This window comes from Hibiscus syriacus, unplaced genomic scaffold (genome assembly GCF_006381635.1).
Source record: "Hibiscus syriacus cultivar Baekdansim isolate YM2019G1 unplaced genomic scaffold, ASM638163v2 tig00110940_pilon, whole genome shotgun sequence".
Taxonomy (NCBI): domain Eukaryota; kingdom Viridiplantae; phylum Streptophyta; class Magnoliopsida; order Malvales; family Malvaceae; genus Hibiscus; species Hibiscus syriacus.
The window spans coordinates 383875-404530 of record NW_024062923.1 but is presented as its reverse complement, the minus strand read 5'-3'; the positions used below and the strand labels follow the sequence as shown (position 1 = coordinate 404530).

General features: G+C 35.8%; 2 protein-coding genes across 3 annotated transcripts; one reads left to right on the top strand and one right to left on the bottom strand.

Moving 5' to 3' along the window:
• Positions 1–3023: 3023 nt before the first annotated feature.
• LOC120147461 (E3 ubiquitin-protein ligase RNF144B-like) lies at positions 3024–3896 on the bottom strand. Its single transcript, XM_039160839.1, has one exon. It carries the CDS (start codon positions 3894–3896, stop codon positions 3024–3026), a length of 873 nt encoding a protein of 290 aa, XP_039016770.1.
• Positions 3897–10065: 6169 nt separating this feature from the next.
• LOC120147705 (1-phosphatidylinositol-3-phosphate 5-kinase FAB1A-like) lies at positions 10066–20331 on the top strand. 2 transcript variants are annotated; one of them, XM_039161018.1, is made up of 13 exons: positions 10066–10172; positions 10456–10547; positions 10781–11491; positions 11692–12429; positions 13282–13435; positions 13593–13937; positions 14517–15413; positions 15490–15821; positions 16725–16848; positions 16936–17106; positions 17247–18737; positions 19229–19495; positions 19801–20331. In XM_039161018.1, the coding sequence occupies exons 3-13, from the start codon at positions 10872–10874 to the stop codon at positions 20119–20121; spliced, it is 5460 nt and encodes a 1819-aa protein (XP_039016949.1). In that variant the 5' UTR covers positions 10066–10172; positions 10456–10547; positions 10781–10871; the 3' UTR covers positions 20122–20331. The 2 variants fall into 2 exon arrangements, with proteins under 2 accessions (XP_039016949.1, XP_039016948.1); XM_039161017.1 differs by having other exon boundaries at positions 17235–18737.
• Positions 20332–20656: the final 325 nt, after the last annotated feature.

Sequence of the window (20656 nt, the reverse complement as noted above, 5' to 3'; positions counted from 1 at the left end):
AGCGTTTTAGAGCCTAAAGATTTTTTTTTGCTGAAAATAAGTGCTTAAAATTTTCTTCGTTATAATTTTAGATGCCTAACATTTTCTCTGTTATTATTTTTGGTACCCAGGTATTAATCACCGTTAAAAACCTCGTTAAATGACACATGTTATGTTCAGATAATTTTAAGATTTTCTTTTTTTAAACTTTTTTTAAATTAAAAAAAAACTCCTTCCAACCCCACCCCACCCCACTCCGCCGCATTGTCCTTCCCCTTCTCTTGTGCTCTCCCCATCATTCCCTTCGCCCGTGCTCTCCTAATCAACGCCATGCTTCAATTAATTATATTTAATAATAAATTTGAGTTGAATTTGATAATAAATTTAGGATTATGGTTAGGGATTTATGTATTAGGTTTAAGGATTTATGTTTAGGAATTTATAGATTTAGGTGGATTTGGTGTTCGATCGGTTGCAAAAGTACGAGGGTTTTGTTCGTGGGTGGTTGGCCGATTACACGTCGTTGGGTGTTCGACAGATTGACAGCGTTGATGGTGGCCGACAGTGGCAAAGGAATTAAAATTAATGTTTTAAAAGTTTTGAGTTTTTTTTATTAAGATTTAAAAAAAATTAAGTTTTTTTTTCCAAAAAAATATTTTTATTTTAAATAACAATTCTCAAAATTACTAAAACGTGACACATGTGACTTAACATAGAAAAAATTAGACACATATTATTAGTGAAAAAATCTTAAGGTACTATAACATTTTTCGAGACGTAATTTAATCACTTGTTTTTGTATTAACCCTATAATCTACGTAGTTAATCTCCAGCCAAAATACAAAATTGAGGGAAAATGGAGGCCTCATTAATGGCATCATCTCTGGAGTGGATAATTTGCTTTATCAATCAATTCTCAAAATCAGGCATCACTAACAGCAACCTCTAGGACAACTAACGCACCATGATCACTGTTAAGTTCATTAGGGAAAGCAGGTCATGTGTTATTTCTAGTGCATGAAAGTAGAACATTGTACCTTTGTATTAGGGGAGTAAATGAACATATTGTCCAGTAAATTGTTCGTTAACCGTTTATATAATGTTTGTTTATGTTCGTTTATTAAGCTAAATAAACGAGTATGAACATATTTTTTATGTTCATGAACATAAACGAACAAACACGAACAGAGATGTGTTTAGTTCGTTTATGTTTATTAAGAAACTCGTTTAGAAGCTCACTTATTTCTTTATATTTTGAATATTAGTGAAGGTATATACTAAATTGAATATATTGTGAAATTTGGAGTTTAAACTATGAATTCTAAGAAGTTTAAGCACTAGTTGTGTAGTTTTACCATTTTTCGATTATAACACAAAAAACCTTTTCCTATCACTCTCTTTTCCTTTTATTATAAAGGAACGTGTTTGCGAAAGATAAACGAACATGTTCACTAACCAATCTATTGATAGACTAATCCAGATTGAGTACTGTAAAGGCAAGAGCAGTCCTCCCAATCCAGTTTACTTCATTCGCAATCGTCAGAATTCGAACTCTTAACATTACTTAAGGAACCTAATGCCTCATTTCACTAAACAAACTGATTGATGGTATGAATTCTATTTGTTTGCTTTGCGATTATGTGAATGGAAAATTTTACTTTATTTACTTATGTTTTCATGCATAATGTTAAAATTAGTCTCTATCGTTTATAATAATAGTCATTTTAGCTCTTATTATTTCTTTTGGAACATTTTGACTTCAACGTTTTATTTTAGAATAAAAATGTCTCTAATATTTGATCAAATAATCACTTTGATCCTTTTTTTAGAGTAAAATATAAGATCCATATTTTAGAGCGTTAACCATTTGTTAAGTGAATGATTTTCATCTATAAAGAAATTTTTTGGCCTAAAATAAAATGTTAGGATAAAAAAACTTCAAAAAAAAAAAAAAGAAGCTAAAGTGACAATTTAATAAAATATCAGGGAGCCTTTTTTGATATTATGCCATGTCTCCACCATAACTATCAACAACTGACAAATCTTCCTCAATTTTTATTCAAACTCATTACGCCTACATGATGAGATTATCAAAATAATTTTTTTTTATCTGAACTCATTATCGACGTGAAAAGTTTCAAAAAATATAATTGTTTTATTAGAATTTATCACGCGGGTAATAAATTTTAATAAACAATATATTTTATTAGAACTGTCATGCCCACGTGACGAGTTTCGAATCACTGTAGCAAATGCCGTAAATCTCAAATTAATTTTGGAGATGGCCTAACGAGCCAATTTTTCTATCTGTCATGCCTATTAAGCCAATTTTGTCATACTTTCTCATATTTCACTTATTGTACTTTAAATTTTTTTTCAATTAGGCATTCTCTATTAAAAAAAATATTTATTGTCACCAACAGAGTTGGTCAAGTTGCAAGCAGCTTGATATCGTTTAAGTAATGTCTCAAATTCGAATATTTGTGTATGTAGGAGACTCACCCACCAAAATCGAATATACGACACAGATCGAGTCTAGATTAATCATGATGAAGCCCGAGAACAAAAAAATATATATATATACTTATTGTTTAAAAACGATATGATCCATCTCAACCACCACATGCATCAAGTAATTCAACAATGGTGCTATCCGTCTCAATCACAAATAGTTTATTTTGCAAATGATATTACCCAATGAGGTTCTCACTTAAAAGATCCTGAAATTTTTAACCTTGAAATAGTAAAATTTAAGCTGCTCGACAATAATTTGGTATTACTGTATTTTAATTTTCAGAAATATTTATATTTAATATTTTCTATTAAATTATGCTAATTATACTCATATGGACATTTACCGCAAGTACTACAACTTCACATGTAAGTAATGATAACAATAGTAATAAAGCCATGTGAAGCACTGGAGTTGTTACGTTGGGACGATGAACACATGATTTTATGTTAGGGATGAATTTAAATTTATAAAATTCAAAAGATGAAAACATGCTTTTTAATATAAAAAATACATTAAAAAAATCAGAAATTTATGGTGATTTTAAATTTTTAGAAGACGAATGCCCTGCTGGTCTTCCTCTCGGTCCATAGCAAGCGTGGGTAACGCTGTTAATTGTTCCTCCACAATTGTAACAAAACGCCTTTCCACACCTGCATTTGATATAATTGCAACCAAATGATCTTCCAACGTAGTTTTTGCAGTAAGGGCATCGTTTCCATCTTTTCTTCTTCCCAGCCAAACCAGCAAACAGAGCATCCGGGCCAAGGGGTTCGAGTTTCTGAAACTCGGCGCAGCTGAAACCAGAATGCCAAGGTACCTTGCACAGCACGCAAAACTTCCTCTTGCAAAAAGGACATTTAGATTTCTTGATAACCCTTTCCCCGTCGTTGATCAACAAAACCGAGCAATCATTGTAGGGACAGTAGAATTTCTCGGAGCCGAGGAAAGCAGATTCACAGAGGGAATTTCCCCATCTATTAAACAAAGCCCTCGGTAGAATCCCGCGGCAGAATTCAGGGTCCAAAACCCCTTCGCAATTCAGCTCCGGACATTTAATCGTCGAGCCCGCGTTATCGTCGAGCTTGGACTCGATGTACTTGACGGTGCATTCAGCGCAGTAAACATGGGAACAACCTTTGATGTCAAAACAGTCATACACTGGCTTCGTCTCCGTACAGATGCTGCAATCATAGCCATCGCCATCGTCGTGCATTGATGCTCTTGGAGTGAAAATTTTGTCTTCGTCTTCATCGGTGGATGAGTCTTTTGCAACGGGATCTCTGCATGTGACGCTGTCGAGAAACTTACCCAATTTGCAGCCAATCTTTCTTGTTTTCTGTTTACACAAGAATCGAAGAGAAATCAACTTTGATTTGAGACAAGGGCTTATAGAGATACCCATCGAGACTGGTTTTCTCAGCTCAATCAAAGATGCCAAAGAAAGAAGAGAGAAAAATAGAAGAAAATACAAGGAAATAGTATTTGATATTATACTTCGAGAATCGAGACTCAAGGATTTGTATATTTGTAAAGGAACTAAATACAAATATATATATATATATGGTATAAAACTGTGACAATTATTAAATTATACTTCTACTATAATTTAAATTTAGTTAAAGGATTTTATAAAAAAATGATTAAAGAATTATTGTTAATTTGTTATCCTTTTAGGTTTTCCTAACCCGACCATGAGTAGTAATTATACAGAATTATGTTTAACTCACCCAACCCCATACGAACGAGGGTATATTCATATTCGTTCATTTAACTTTAATCGTGCAAACAAACGAACACGAACAACTAAACGAATCAAATTTCTTGTTCATGTTCGTTCATAAAAAAATTAGTTTGTTTGTATTCGTTCATGTTCGTTCGTTTAAATGATAAACGAACGTAAATGAACACAAACGAACGAACGTGAAATTAATTGGGTTGATATTTGAAAAGCTTTTTTTCCCTTTTCAAATAATTTTAAGATTTATATTTTTTTAATTGACTTGAGTACGAGTTTAATTAATTGAGTATAAAAATATTAATAGGTTTAAGGTTAAAATTTATCAAGTCTTGATATTTCAAAGGGGTTTGGAGAACATAAACGAACGGACATAAACAAACATAAACAAACGAACATAAATGAACATAAATGAACGAGCATAAACGAATAAATTATCGAACGTTCACTAACGTAAATAAACAAACGAGCCTTTTGTTCGTGTTCGTTCATTTAATTAAACGAACTTAGATCTTATAGTTCGTTTAATAAATAAACAAACACTAACAAATGTTCCCCAAACGATTCATTGAACGTTCGATTCATTTACATGCGTACGAGAGGTTGGAGAAAGCCAGATCCACTAGATTCATTCTATAAAGGCTCTTCACCTTTGTGCACCCAATCCTCATACTTGTACGTAGAGTCAGACGCGGGTTGGACTCATCAGGTGGTGCAGGTCCCTAAAGTATGTGCATGATAATCCAATATCGATCCAAATATTCGATACGTCTCTAGGATGGGTACATAAAGAGTACAATTTGGGTACGTATAGAGGACGTTCCATGTTGAAGGGATACAACTGAAACTAATTAGGTACGTTCAGGGTCGTGGCTAGGTTTTCGGGGGCCCTGTACAAATTCTTATAAAGGGGCCTATTTTTTAGATATATTCGATTTTGGGGCAATAATAGTGGCGTTTTTTTTGAAAAAACGTCGCAATAGGTCCATATATAGTGGTGTTTATTAAAAAAACCACCATATATATACTTTTTTGGGATTTTTTGGGCTTATGCAATAATAGTGGCGTTTTTTGAAAAAAACATCGCAATAGATCCATCTATAGTGACGTTTATTAGAAAAACGCCACTATATATATACTTTTTTGAGGGCACTGCACAGTCACGCAGTTTGCGCCGCCAAGCCACGCCCCTGGGTATGTTGTAGAGATTTTTGAAGACGTATCGAAGATGTCGTTTGATTTTCACGCACATACCTATGTTATTTTTGAGTGAATGCATGTAAGCAAACATCTTATGACCGATAAGATTTGTCTCGTTCGAAACAAAATTAGTGTCTGTTAAATGAATTCGATCCATAACACGTAATGTAGCAACAAAAAACTTGCATATACGATTTTCAATCTCGTACCAAATTTTCTACAGATTTCACTCATTGTTTTTCTCTTAGAACAAGAGATTAATCAATATCCAACGTCCCCCAGATGATGCCTTCGCTTTTGCTCAATCTCTGGCCTCTTTAGTGCTTGCCCGCTAGCCTTCGATCGAGGCCTAAGTAGAACAAAAAGTAACATTTTCTTCCTTTTCCTCGTCTTTCACCAGTTTTGGTAAATTTGCCTTTCACATCAGTGAAAATCAAACAGCAGTTTAAGCTAATTTTTATTTTTCTAAAATTTGTTTTCGTGTCGATTTATTTAGTTTCAAATTTATTTATATTTGTTTTATACTCGTTAAGAATTTTAAAATTATTTTTATATTATTTTATTTAAAATTATGAGTGTTCATTCATTTAATATTTATGAACACTAGGGATGTAAACGGCAAAACTTTCGAGATAATGTTCTGGAAGAAATTAATTCACGAGCTAATGCACTCCCAAGATTAATTGCTCAAATAGGGTGAATGAACGTGTTGCATGGCACATGCACGTCCCAACACATAGGTCGCCATGCTTTCCGGGCGACCTTGTAGGTCGCCATGCACTCCGGGCGACCTACCCTTGCTCGCTCGGGATGCCCTCGCATAGATCGCTCGGCTGCCCTCGGATTCCCTCGCATAGCTCGCTCGGCTGCCCTCGCATAGCTCGTTCGGATGGCCTCGGTCGGATGGCCTCGGATGCCCAGCGTGTTGGGACGTGCATGGCACATGCAATCTCTTGTAGCTCACCGGGAAGACATGGCGACCTAGTATGTCGCCCGAAAGGCATGGCGACCTACGACCAACACTGTGGATTTCACCTTATTTGAGCAATTAATCTGGGGAGTGCATTATCTCGTGAATTAATTTTTTCTAGAACATTATCTTAAAAGTTTTGCCGATGTAAGGCAAACTAGCTCAAATTTAACAAATTTGAGCTCGACTCAATATACAAAGCATGATACTCGACTCTAGTTTGATCGAATATCAAAATATACTTAAATTCGATTATAAAAAGTCGAATGTCATTTACATATAAATAAGGACCAATATCAACAACTGACGGATCCTCCTCCATTTCTTAGGTTTCCATCAGCGCTCCAACAGAGCTTGCTTGTTATGACAAAGGGATCATCACAGCTTTGTTGCACTAAAACGGCAAACAATTAGGAAGTATAGGAAAAAAAACCATTTTCACCTATTGTAAATACAGTTCTGTAAGGGAGCCTTGATGATCTTATTCCATCCTGAATGGGTGACTCACCAACTTGCAAAATGCAAATTACTCAAAATTACTCATGATACCTGACGATTCCACTACTAGATCGAAAGATTTAGTTGAGCATTCGTACTTATAAAGTCGTAAGCCACATCTACTGCGAGTATTAAAACTTCACACATAACCAAAACGCAAACTCCTAAGGAGAACGAATGCAGGATCAACAGTGGGCTCCTCCTAGAACAAGAGGATTCAAATTGAACACTGATGGTGGCGTTAACACGCGGACCATGGCAGCATCCGGAGGCGGAGTTTTACGAGATATCAATGGTAACTGGATTGTTGGTTTTTGCAGGAACATTGGCTGCTGCTCGGTCCTTCATGCTGAGTTGTGGGCAGTGCTGCAGCTCGAAGTGGAAGTTGACAGCAAAGAAGCTGTTCGTTTGTTGACAGATCCATTTGCAAATTATGAGACGTAGATCTTAAGAAGGATTCGTGATTACTTTCATCGCCCATGGAATTGGTCGATTAACTACATCCCTCGCACAGCGAACAATTTGGCTGATGCCATGACAAGTATTGGCTCGCAGGAAGACCTGGGATTGCACGAATTCCAGAATCCCCCGAATGATGTTCGTAATCTGCTCACGGCCGACCAAACCAAGCTGAGGAGAAGCACAACACAGTGCTAGCTTTATGCACTTTTTACTTGTTACCAAAAACAATAATAATGGTAATAAAGCCATGTGAAGCATTGGAGTTGTTACGTCTAACGAAGGCAGTTATAGCAAGCGAGGGTAACGCTGCTGATTGGTGTTCCTCCACAATTGTAACAAAAAGCGTTTCCACACCTATATTTGGGTCACGAGTTTTCTTTTGACGGCATGTGTCTGTCCTCGCTCAATTCTTCTCGTGATGGTAGGATGAGACTACAGTTAAGAGAAAATCAAATTTTCATTGGTCTGGTTTGAATATTCTTCTAGTTGTCCTCCTATATATCTGGTGTTCGGAAACGTTGGAGTAATTTATCTTTATATGCCATTACTTCACCTATTTACACTTACTCATCAGGTTGTCACTAGTCGCTCATTGTTATATTTATGATTGTCCTAAATATATATATGATATTGTTTTAAATGATGTCATTTATGGCTAATACATGATAGTATTTATTCTAAAGACTCTAAATCATTTGATAATGAATGCTCATACACTCGTACAAACGATGTGCTTGATCCCGAGACCTTAAGCAACAATAATAATCCCTTAATTACTAAAACTGTCTGGTTCGCACCATAAATCTAAATATAAAATATTACATATATAACTTTGCCAAATTAAATTCAAATAAATTAGTATTATTTCAAATCAAATTTATCTAGATTTGTGTAACAAGCTTTGACAACTCCAACTCAGACTCAAAATTCTGACTATAATTGGCCGTGATTACAACTAGACATACATAAAGTCGGATAAAAAATCGATCCGGATCGGATAAAAATTGATCCGGTTTTTTCACCTAGCAAAAAATCCGGATTTTAAAAAAACCAATTCGGATCCTAACCGGTTTGGAGGGTCGGATGGTGTAACCAGTGTAACTGATTTCGGTTTGAAAAAAATCATTTTTTTAAAAAAAACCGGATATAAAAAAACCGGTTTGTAGCCATGATGAACAAAAAATTACAAAAATAAGAATTAAAAGATGTTTAGGTGTTGTGTAATAAGATTTGAGAAAGTTGTAATTAATCAAATACATCCCAACCTATTTATACATGTTTAGGGTGGTAAAATGATGATTTTTTTAGAAAAAATCTGTCAAAAAGCGGTCACAAAAACCCTCTCAACGGCTAGTTTTTAAAACCCCATACCGGATTTTTTTCGGATAAAAACTTATTTTTATCCGATAAAAAAATCTATCGTCCATTTTTTCCCCAAATCAGTTATACTATCCGGTTAAAAAAACGGTTTTCCCAAATCCAATTACGGATATTTTTTTATATAAAATCAAATATTCGAATTTTTTGTGTACCTCTAATTACAACCTTATTTCACACATACGTATATGCATGGGATTGTTGACTTGTCACGCACATGACAAAGTCAGAATCTTGTATAGTGCCACATAATTTAATCCTTTTTTTCTCCTTTCCTTCTTATTATAATAATTATTGTATTTATTTCCATTTTTTTAAATCTATTGCCAAACTAAAACCCACTGTGATGAAAGAAATTGATTAGCCTTCAAGCGTGTTTAACGTTTATAATTATGAATAAACTTCAATTTTTCATAATTATATATTTTTATTTTATTAATATATTAATTTAAATAGATATCATAAAATAATTATTTTCATTTATAATGTCAGAATTTAATATATTATATCAACAGATTATTAATTAAACTTCAAATTTTTTAATATATATTTATTTATTAAAAAATAATCCATAAATAATCAATTTTCTTTAAATATATTAAAATAGTAATACAAGTCCAGGCTCATCTTCCTTAAAAAATTGCAATGATCAATTACACGTTGATACATTATTAAAATGCTTTCAAATATAAAACTTCTGACTATTTTCTTAAATAATGATTTATACTTATAACGTAATTTATTTTTGATATATAAATTTATAAATATAATATTAAAGCTTATTTAATAAAATATTAACTAACAGCTGGTTGATCTATTGAACACTAAATTTCTTAAATAAGATCAAGATTCTTTGACGTTTGTAAGTAGATCAAACTAGGTTGAGAGTATCACTATAGTTTTTGCAGTATTCGATTTGGATTAGTCGGTAAATAAATCGGATACCAATGATTGAAAAGCCTTAAAAATGTCAAGGTTTCGAATCTTGGCATTTGCGAATAGAGCAAACTAGGTTGAGACCTCTACAATACGTGATCTAGATTAATTGATTAATAGACCGGATACCGGTGATTAATTTAAAAAATATAGTATGATAAATAAAAGGTAAATAAATAATTTGTCTCCATCTCTATTTTTTTTAATTTTTTAATTTTCATAATATTTAAATAAAATAGTTTTTATATTGAAAATCACCCATTTGTATTTTATTTGTCATGGAAAAAAACAAAAAATAATAATATTTTTTTTACAGGCGAGATGCGGTCCATAAAAACTAAGGACCGTTATTATTTGCAAAAAATAAATAAGAAAAGAAATCTGCTTAAAAAGAAGGGATAACAACAAACAAACGAGGAGTACAAAAGAAGAAGAATCAGACTTCACGGGAAGAAGAGAAAAAGAGCGAAGCTGGAAACCGGAAGTTAATTGATAAGAAGGTAGAATTCCTTTTTATTTTTGTTTAATTTATGAAGTTTATATAGTCGTAATTTGTTTTAGTTATTCATTTTCCTTCTCTTTGGAAAATTAAATCAGCAATTCTTTGTTTTTTGTTCAGATTTTCCGTTGTGAAAGATCTTACTGAATTGGACTTGTAATTTGATTAAATCGATCTTTTTTTCACATCGATCTCAATGATAATTAGCAGATTGATATAGTTGGTTGGGTTTATCAGTACCAGTTTATTGAATCTCGAATAACGTGGTTTATTGGATCGAGCAGGGAAGAGAAGCTACTGGTGCAGGTAGAGAAGAAGAAGAAGATATTGGAATTTAGGGCCTTCGGATATTAGGATTTGAGGTGTTATATTCCAGGTAATCTTAATTTTCTTTTGGAAATGTATAGTTAATCTTATGCTTTTCGTGTAATTATAAATTAATCGCTCAAGCTGTTTAATTTTGTTTTAATCAGTAAAGTCAATTCCAATATATATTTTCCCTCCACTATCAGTTAATAGAATTTCTTTCAGTTTAGATTCATAAGCTTTTAGAGTAGTGGTTTTTGTTGTAACCTACTCTGATAATTTGTTGTGGTTACATATGGGCAGGGTACAGGGTGTAGTGAATTTCTGTGGTTGTGGTTGTTTTAGTGGCAAATGAATGAATTATGATGACTGGGATCAGGTGGGATAGTTGTCAATGGGCACTCCAGACAACAAATTATCTGATCTGGTTGATATAGTTAAGTCGTGGTGGATCCCTAGGAAGAGTGAGCCACCGAATGTGTCGAGAGACTTTTGGATGCCCGATCAGAGTTGTAGGGTATGCTACGAGTGTGATTCCCAGTTTACAGTATTTAATCGTAGGCATCATTGTCGACTTTGTGGCCGAGTTTTTTGTGCCAAGTGTACAGCGAACTCAGTTCCTGCTCCATCTGATGAGCCAAGAGATGTTCGGGAAGATTGGGAAAGGATTAGGGTATGCAATTATTGCTTCAAGCAATGGGAACAGGGTATAGCAACTATTGAGAATGGGACTAAAGCACCTAGTCCTGGTCTTAGTCCATCACCATCTGCAACAAGCTTGGCCAGTACCAAGTCCAGCTGCACTGGTATTAGTAGTAGCAGCACCGTTGGTTCTACTCTGTATTCAACTGGACCTTACCACCGTGTGAATTATAATTCTGTTCTTAGCCCTTGTGGATCTGCTCAGATGAATGGAGCCACTGAAGAAAACAATGAGACATTTGGGTCGAGCACAAATCCAAGTTCCACCACAGTAGATTCTTCATCAAACCATATTGGCTTTTGTGTTAACAGGTACCTTCGTTCTTGCTGATGTATTTTTGATTGAGAACAAAGTGTTTTTTACCTTGTGTTACCTTGTCAATTTTTCTTCAAATTCAAATCACTCAGCCTGCCTTGACTGAATACATAATCTCAAGTTCTTGTGCGTTTTATTTAGTATTTTCAGCTCTTGATCAAAACTTCATACTTTTTTAACTGTTGTGTGTGTCCAGGAGTGATGATGAAGATGATGAATATGCTGCATATCGTTCGGATTCAGAATCAAGGAAATATTCTCATTCTGAGGATTATTATGGTGCAATCAATATTGATGAAGTCAATCGTGCTTATGGATCAGTTAAAGTTCATTCTGATGGGGAGAACCTTGATGCAAAATCTCTTGATGATTCACCATTAACTGAGATTTCCAATAAACAAAGCGTGGATGAAATTAAGAAATTTGAAGAAGTAAATGGGCAAGAGAATGCCGTACAAGGTGAAGCTCCTGCTTATGAAGTGGATGGTACAGATTCCAAGCCTGTGGATTTTGAGAACAATATGCTACTGTGGCTCCCTCCTGAACCTGAGGATGAGGAGGATGAAAGAGAAGCTGCTATATTTTATGATGATGACGATGATGAGGGTGCTGCAGGGGAGTGGGGATATTTACGCTCTTCAAATAGCTTTGGCAGCAGGGAGTACCGGAGTAGGGATAAGTTCGTTGAGGAGCACCGGCAGGCCATGAAAAATGTGGTGGAAGGGCATTTTCGAGCTTTGGTAGCTCAGCTTTTGCAGGTTGAAAACGTCTCTGTGGATAATGAGAATGGCGCTGAAAGTTGGCTGGATATAATAGTTTCTTTGTCATGGGAAGCTGCAACACTTCTGAAGCCAGATACAAGCAAAGGAGGTGGAATGGATCCTGGAGGATATGTGAAAGTTAAATGCATAGCTTCTGGGCATCGCAGTGAAAGGTAATATCACTGAACTCATTAAAAAATTGTTAATGTTTTATGTAAAGAATGCAACTTCACTTGTTTTATTGAGCGTCATTAGAATAGTTCACATCTCTTAGTGTGTGACAGCTAACAGAACAATCATACAGACGATTTTGTTTTAGTAATCAACTATATTATTGATTTCAATACAGTTATGCAAAGGTAACACCAACATCATTTATTTATTTTTCAATGTTACGCATGAAGAATTCAACTTCACTTGTTTTTATTGAGCAGCTTTAGAATAGTTCATAATTCTTAGCATGTGGCAGCTAACAGATCAATCATACAAATAAGTTTTGTTGCTAGCAATCAATTCTATTGTTGATTTCAAGACAGTTAACTGTATATCATGGCATGAGCATACAATTATCAGGTCTTGACAAATATTTAGTTGTTATATTGCCCAATATACCAATTATGGTTCATTCTTTTCTCATTTTGTTGACGGTTACTATCGAACTGGTTGCAATTCTTTGAATTTGTTGTGCATGAGTGCATGCCTAAAGTTCTTTCTGCAAATACATCCCATCCTGATCAACTACTGTTTGTGAATTTCCTTCATATTTGTATCTGAACATTCAAAGAGAATGCTTTTGTAGTGGTTTTTAGTGTTCATTTGGGGGCAAAAGAGAGAATAATCGTGAGAGATTGTTGACTTCTTTTGTGTGGTAGTTGTACTATATACTGGTCTTAATGGAAAAAAATTCAATTAATGATCAATGTAAATGTGTTATCAAAAGAAGGCTTTATACTTTATGTATTCCATCTACTGTCTAATTATGCTGATGGACATATGATTCTTTTTTAATCCCTTTTCTTTTCTAGTGCTGTGGTTAAGGGAGTTGTTTGTAAGAAAAATGTGGCTCATCGTCGAATGACATCAAAAATAGATAAACCTCGTTTTCTAGTCCTTGGAGGAGCTTTGGAATATCAGCGCATTTCTAACCACTTGTCAAGTTTTGATACATTGTTGCAGCAGGTTTGTATTTTTAATTGTTCCCATCTATTTTTATTGTTTATTAACTCTGGGTTCCGAAGAAGGTTAAACCATGAAACATTATTTTGGTTCCCACCTTGTAGTACATGAGGCTGTTAGGGCTAAGTTTTGTTTTTACGACCTTATCCTCTTCTTTCAGGAAATGGACCATCTTAAGATGGCAGTTGCTAAAATTGATGTGCATCATCCTAAAGTTCTTTTGGTGGAGAAATCCGTGTCCCGGTACGCTCAAGAGTACCTTCTTGCCAAAGACATATCACTTGTTCTTAATATTAAGAGGCCACTCTTAGAGCGTATAGCCCGCTGCACTGGTGCTCAAATAGTTCCCTCCATTGATCATCTAACATCACCAAAGCTGGGTTGTTGTGATGTGTTCCACGTGGAGAAATTTCTTGAGGAGCATGGAAGCGCTGGGCAAGGAGGGAAGAAATTGACAAAGACTCTAATGTTTTTTGAGGGTTGCCCTAAGCCTCTGGGTTACACCGTAAGTCCTTTCAGTATACACATACACATCCATTCCCTAGTTATAAAAATTTTTGAATGGAAAGAATCATTATTATTTATTTGTTTTATTTTGGTTTTATTTTACCTCATTTATATTTTTCATGGTAATGTAAGATGCATGATATAGACTAAAGACATCGCATCATCAACAACATAAACACCTGAAAAGAAACTAGAGAAACAGTAAAAACAGAAAGAAACCATCTGGCATTTCTCCATAAATCTCCCACCGTAACATACTTTTCATTATTCAGATATTCTAAATTACATCAACTAGAGCATCATGTTGTAGCAACAGCCCACTGATATGCTCTTTGTCATGTATGATTTCTAGATTGAATTTAAAATATATTGTAGCAGAAATTATGCTGCATTCAGGTTGATTACTAATTGTTAGGATGGTAAGATGGGTAGATTTACGACTGCATAAATCTCTGTCAGGTCATGTCGTGCCACTAATATACCCATACCCACAAAACAGACTTGATAACCATTGTAAAATGTTTTTCCTAGATAAAAATGGCGACACTAAGATGGTCCTACGCTTAATTTGTTTCAGATTTTACTCAAGGGAGCCAGTGGAGATGAGTTGAAAAAGGTGAAACATGTGGTCCAATATGGTGTCTTTGCAGCTTATCACTTGGCTCTTGAGACATCATTTCTAGCTGATGAAGGTGCTACACTTCCGGAGCTCCCTTTAAAATCTCCTATAAATGTTGCCTTACCTAATAAACCATCAAGTATTGACAGGTCTATTTCCATCGTACCTGGTTTTACCATCTCATCATCTGGGAAACCCATTGTTTCTCAACCTATAGATGAATTACAGAAATCCAACAAAGCTATCTCTGTTAGACCATCATCTGCCAACATTGAACTCCCTTGCAAATATTCTGCGTTCAGTTCATCTTGTTTGTCAGAAGGTACTCACACTCAAATTACATCCAAGGAATCTCCCTCGGACTCTGTTGGGATTAGTGATTCACTGTCTGATTCAAGGGAGGATATATCTTATAACCATCTTCCCTCCCTAAATCATGCATTTAGCAAGGTCGGTGGAGTGTATCTTAAAGGATCTGTTCAAACACCAGCTAGCTGTGGAGAAGCTGTAATGGGTGACCAGTTTGTTTCTTTTTGTCAAACGCTATCAGAAGCACCTGAGCAAGGTGGTGGCAATTATCTTGCTGATGGCAATATGTTGTCTGCAAGTAATGTTGGTGGCCCAGAATTGGCCTCCTCAAAACCAGAGGCTATTAACGGTAATGAAGAGGTGGCATCCTCAAAGGAAGAGTTTCCTCCATCGCCTTCAGACCACCAGAGCATTTTGGTATCCTTATCAACACGTTGTGTGTGGAAGGGAACTGTTTGTGAGCGTTCTCATCTCTTTCGAATCAAATACTATGGTAGCTTTGATAAGCCTTTAGGGCGGTTTTTACGAGATAATCTGTTTGATCAGGTAATTGTTATTTCATGTAGAAATCCTATCCTCCTCTTTGCGTCCTATTAGTAAAACTTATGATTCTTCTTATCAGAACTCCAATTGTCATTCGTGTGAGATGCCATCCGAGGCACATGTTCATTGTTATACTCATAGGCAAGGTAGCCTGACAATATCTGTTAAGAAACTACAAGATCCTCCCTTACCAGGAGAACGGGAAGGCAAGATTTGGATGTGGCATAGATGCTTGCGGTGCCCTCTGGTCAAGGGATTCCCCCCAGCCACTCGAAGAGTTGTAATGTCTGATGCTGCCTGGGGTTTATCCTTTGGGAAATTCTTGGAGCTGAGTTTTTCGAACCATGCAGCTGCTAGCAGAGTTGCTAGCTGTGGTCATTCCCTTCATAGGGATTGCCTTCGATTCTACGGGTAAGTTTTTACTTAATTAACATGAGTATAACGAATATTAGAGAATAATGATTACTGGTTTTAATGATCACCTGTGAAAATGGCACTTGTGGAAGATTGGTCTTTTTTATTCCATTTATCTGATTTCTGTTTAATCTATTAGCAATCCATTTGCTTTCTCTGTGAACTATTCACTGAATGTTAGTCATATGTGTCGTTTTAGTAATATTTGGTAACATATTGATTCTCATATAGGATTAACTAGACTCACTTTGTTACTATCTAGATTAACCCTGTAGTTATAAACTTTGTTAATATCTATACTAACTAGTGATGTATTTTGTTTTTACTGAAATGAAACTAATTGGACTTATTTCCAACAAAAAAATATTCCATTTGACTTTAGAATTGAGCAATTCTGCTCAGTTAGGGAATTTTGAGACATTGATGGTTTAAGTTGGCTTTTGAAATTCATTATTCTTACTCGGAGGATTGATACAGGTAGCCTGGTTACGTGATATGCCTTCATTAGTTCTCAAGTTTCCTTGTCGCTATTCTTACACTGTATAGTTTATTGGCCTAAAAGAGTTATAAGGAAAATGATATCATTATGTAATTGAGAATAAGGGCATATATCTATTGATACATATGTACGAGGACTCCACGTTTAAGGACTGCCTAAACTTGCCAAGCGGTTTTTGCCCCCAAGATAAAGTACTTAATCACCTTGAAGCCCTAGGATTGACTCTCCAGTCCATTTATTACCTTCTGAATGATGAGGTTTATTTTCCATGGGGGGATGGGAAAGGAAGGGTAGGGTAGGGAAAATTAATGGTACAGATTGTAAAAATCAGAACACTAGAAATGATTAAAATAATCAGTTTCCTGTGGTATCATCTTATTATACTGTTTTATTGTTTGCAGTTTCGGGAGAATGGTTGCTTGTTTTCGATATGCTTCCATTGATGTTCATTCTGTTTATCTTCCACCTTCCAAACTGGAATTTAATTGTGATAATCAGGAGTGGATGCAAAGTGAAGCAATTGAGGTTTGATTATCATAAATCCTTGTTCCTGTTCATAAAGCTATTCTTGAATCACAAAACACATACAAGTTGGTTTATATGGTTTTGCAGGTGAGTAACAGGGCAGAATTCCTATTTAGTGAAGTGTACAATGCAATTCAAAAGATTTCAGAGAAATTATTAGGTTCACAGTTCAAAGATAGTGGTATAAAGTTTACTGAAAGAAAAATCTGTGTCGAAGAACTGGAAGCGATGCTGCAAAAGGATAGACAAGAGTTTCAGGTAGTTGGTTTGAAATTCACCATCTTCACCCTGCTCTGTCACTTATGCGTTGCTGTCTGAATGTTAGTTTGTTTCTCTTTTCCATAAAATCAGCCTGATCTTTACTGTCTGGTTTCTTATCCGTTTAGGAATCTTGGCAGGAAGTGATCCGTAAGGAGGTAAACGTTGGCCAACCTGTGATTGACATTCTTGAGATTAATAAGTTGCGGAGGCAAATACTCTTTCTTTCTTTTGTTTGGGACCAACGGTTGATACATGTATATAGTTCAATCAACAATAATGTCCAGGAACTTATGAGCAGTTCAATCCCAAATCTTGGACTGAAGCCTGTAAGTTCTTTGGAGAAGCGTGTTGAGATGAATGTCGCTCCTGAGGCAAGTAAAACCTTTAGAAGTTGCGACTCTGCTGTAGTCGAGACCAAGCCTGCTATGGACATAAATCATGGAGGCAATACTGATGAAATTAGCAAGCGCGGCGGAGATCACAACGAAAAGCCTATGGACCAAGAGTACCATAAAATTAAGGAGGCTGAACTTTCTCTTACTTCTAGTGCAACCAGTTCTCTAGAATCTGGAAAAGTTGTACAGAAGGTCCTGTTGGAAGGGGAATTTCCGATCATGGAAAATTTATCTGATACCCTTGAGATCGCATGGACCGGCGAAAATCACCCAGCTGGTGTAGTTCCCAAGGAGAATGGTTACTCTGTTCCTGGTTCAGTCTTGACAGATGTGTCAGCTGCAGTAGATTCAGATCTGGGATTTTGTGCTAGTGATCCTAATGAATTAGAAGTGGCTCATTCTTCTCAGTCTGCTTTGCCTACAACGGGGCTTGAAACTATGGAGAAGTCTATGAGCCGGGCAAACATGCAATTTCCAAATGTCTACTACTCATTTAACAAGAAATCTTTATTCAATGCTCAAAAACTCAATATCGGTGAGTATAATCCAGTCTATGTCTTATCGTTTAGGGAGTTGGAGAGGCAAAGTGGTGCCAGGCTTCTGCTTCCTATTGGTATTAATGACACAGTAGTGCCTGTTTATGATGATGAGCCGACTAGCATTATATCATATGCACTTGTGTCATCAGATTACCACTCACAGATGTCTGAGTTGGAGAGACCAAAAGATGCTTCAGAGTCTGCAGTTTCGTCGTCACTTTTTGATTCAATGAATGCACTCTCAATTAATTCTTCAAATGGATCACTTGGATCTGGTGATGATAGTATCTTATCTTTGTCTGGGTCATTTAGCTCCCTGGTTTCCGACCCCATCTCATACACACAGGCTTTCCATGCCAAAGTTTCTTTTACAGATGATGGCCCCCTTGGGAAGGTGAAGTATTCTGTAACTTGTTACTATGCAAAGCGGTTTGAGAGCTTGAGGAGGACCTGTTGCCCTTCTGAGATGGATTTTGTACGTTCTCTCAGTCGTTGTAAGAAGTGGGGTGCTCAAGGTGGCAAGAGCAATGTTTTCTTTGCAAAAACTTTAGATGATCGGTTTATAATCAAACAAGTTACAAAGACAGAGCTAGAGTCATTCATCATGTTTGGACCAGCTTATTTCAAGTATTTATCCGATTCAATCAATACTAGGAGCCCAACTTGCCTGGCAAAGATTTTGGGCATATATCAGGTATTATTTATTAGTATCACTTATAGCTATATAGCTTAAATTGTTAACCTCTCTGAAACGAAGTTGGAATTCATGGGTGATGTTTTGGCTAATAAGTTCAGGAGAAAAATTGTTTTAGTAGCCCAAAACGTTCGTTATCTATTTTTTTCCTGTCTTGTCAATTATGCTTTCCTCTTCATTTACTGCGAGAAGCACATTTTAAATGTGATGTCTTAGAGATTTTGTTTGTTTGTGTGCATCTCCTTACTAATTTAAACATGAACTTCGACATTTGTTTAGATTGTGGTGTTTAACACTTGATGTTCTGATGTTAGAAGCCTGAGAATTTAGCTGCCTAAGTACGCATCACTGAGAAGCTTTTCAATTTTCCTGTGATTCATATGTTGTTTTAACTGAATCCAAGTTCCAGATCTAAATTGGGATTTTCTTATTTTGTGCTAAATTTACCATTATTTTTGTTTAACATTTCTTCCGGCATCATTGTCTTGAAGGTTTCAGCGAGGCACCTTAAAGGAGGGAAGGAGTCAAAAATGGACGTTTTAGTGATGGAAAATCTTCTCTTCAGACGTAATATTACAAGGCTTTACGACCTTAAAGGATCCTCTCGATCAAGGTATAACCCTGATACAACTGGTACCAACAAAGTCCTTCTGGATCAAAATTTGATTGAAGCCATGCCGACATCTCCGATATTTGTTGGAAGCAAGGCAAAACGGTTGTTGGAGAGAGCTGTCTGGAATGACACTTCCTTTCTTGCTGTAAGTTACTTCAACTTCTCATTTTGATCCCACGGTGCTTACTTCACTTATTATAGGGTAAACTTTGGTAATTATCATACTGACCTGAGAGGAACAATTGTGGGTAATATAGGACAGGGTTGTTCTCACCATCATTATATTTTCAACATTCAATTAATGGTGACGTTCGCTCTGATATCTTTGCCATGGCATGCATATGAGCTAATTGAATTGATCCGATGGTCACAGTAATGTTTTCCGATCAATTGGTCAGAGTTGAATGCTAGTATTTTTTCTAATAATTATATATGCTTTTTTTGGCACAGTTGATTGATGTAATGGATTATTCATTACTGGTTGGTGTGGATGAGGAAAAACATGAGCTTGTTCTCGGAATAATTGATTTCATGAGACAATACACATGGGACAAGCACCTTGAAACTTGGGTGAAGACCTCGGGCATACTTGGCGGAACTAGAAACGCACCTCCGACTGTGATCTCGCCCCAACAGTACAAGAAACGGTTCCGAAAAGCAATGACTGCTTATTTTCTCATGGTGCCAGATCAGTGGTCGTCTCCTTCGACAATCGTTCCTAGTGGATCACAGACTGATCTTTGTGAAGAAAATACACAGGGTGGTAAGTAGCTCTGTGCGTTGATTGATAATGTAAACCTATTCTCTGATACCTGGACTCGTGATGAACGCCGAACATGGGTATATCCATTTTCGAGTTATTTGCATATATTTGGAGTACCATACATCGTATTCGCGTTCGAGTATGTCTAAAACTGTTATCAAGCTTGAATATTTTACTAAAAAAATGAAGATTTCAGGTAACAGAGCTTCTGCCTTGTCGCCTCGACATGTAAGCTCGATCCCCATTCTCTCTCTATTTCTTCTTTTCTCTAAAAAAATATTTTTGCCTGTTTATCCCCTTCCTTCCGATTGTAATTTTGAATGGCTGCGACATTTGTATAATCATCTATATATGCATCTGCTAATTGTTCGTTATAAAGAGGAAACATGAAAAAGACTTGTCATCATTCATTTGTGTATATGAATTTCATTGCATTGATTTGTAAATGTATTTATTCTATATACCTCCTTTGTACCCTACTGGTTAGTTTAGTTTAATATATATTGAGATGGTTATAGGGTAGAACAGTATTCTATACATATA

Coding starts and splice junctions, on each gene's coding strand:
- LOC120147705 (XM_039161017.1), top strand. CDS start 10,872: ATGGGCACTCCAGACAACAAATTATCTGATCTGGTTGATATAGTTAAG. Junction 15,414..15,489: donor GAGATAATCTGTTTGATCAG/GTAATTGTTATT, acceptor TCTTCTTATCAG/AACTCCAATTGTCATTCGTG. Junction 16,849..16,935: donor TGCAAAGTGAAGCAATTGAG/GTTTGATTATCA, acceptor ATGGTTTTGCAG/GTGAGTAACAGGGCAGAATT.
- LOC120147461 (XM_039160839.1), bottom strand. CDS start 3,896: ATGGGTATCTCTATAAGCCCTTGTCTCAAATCAAAGTTGATTTCTCTT.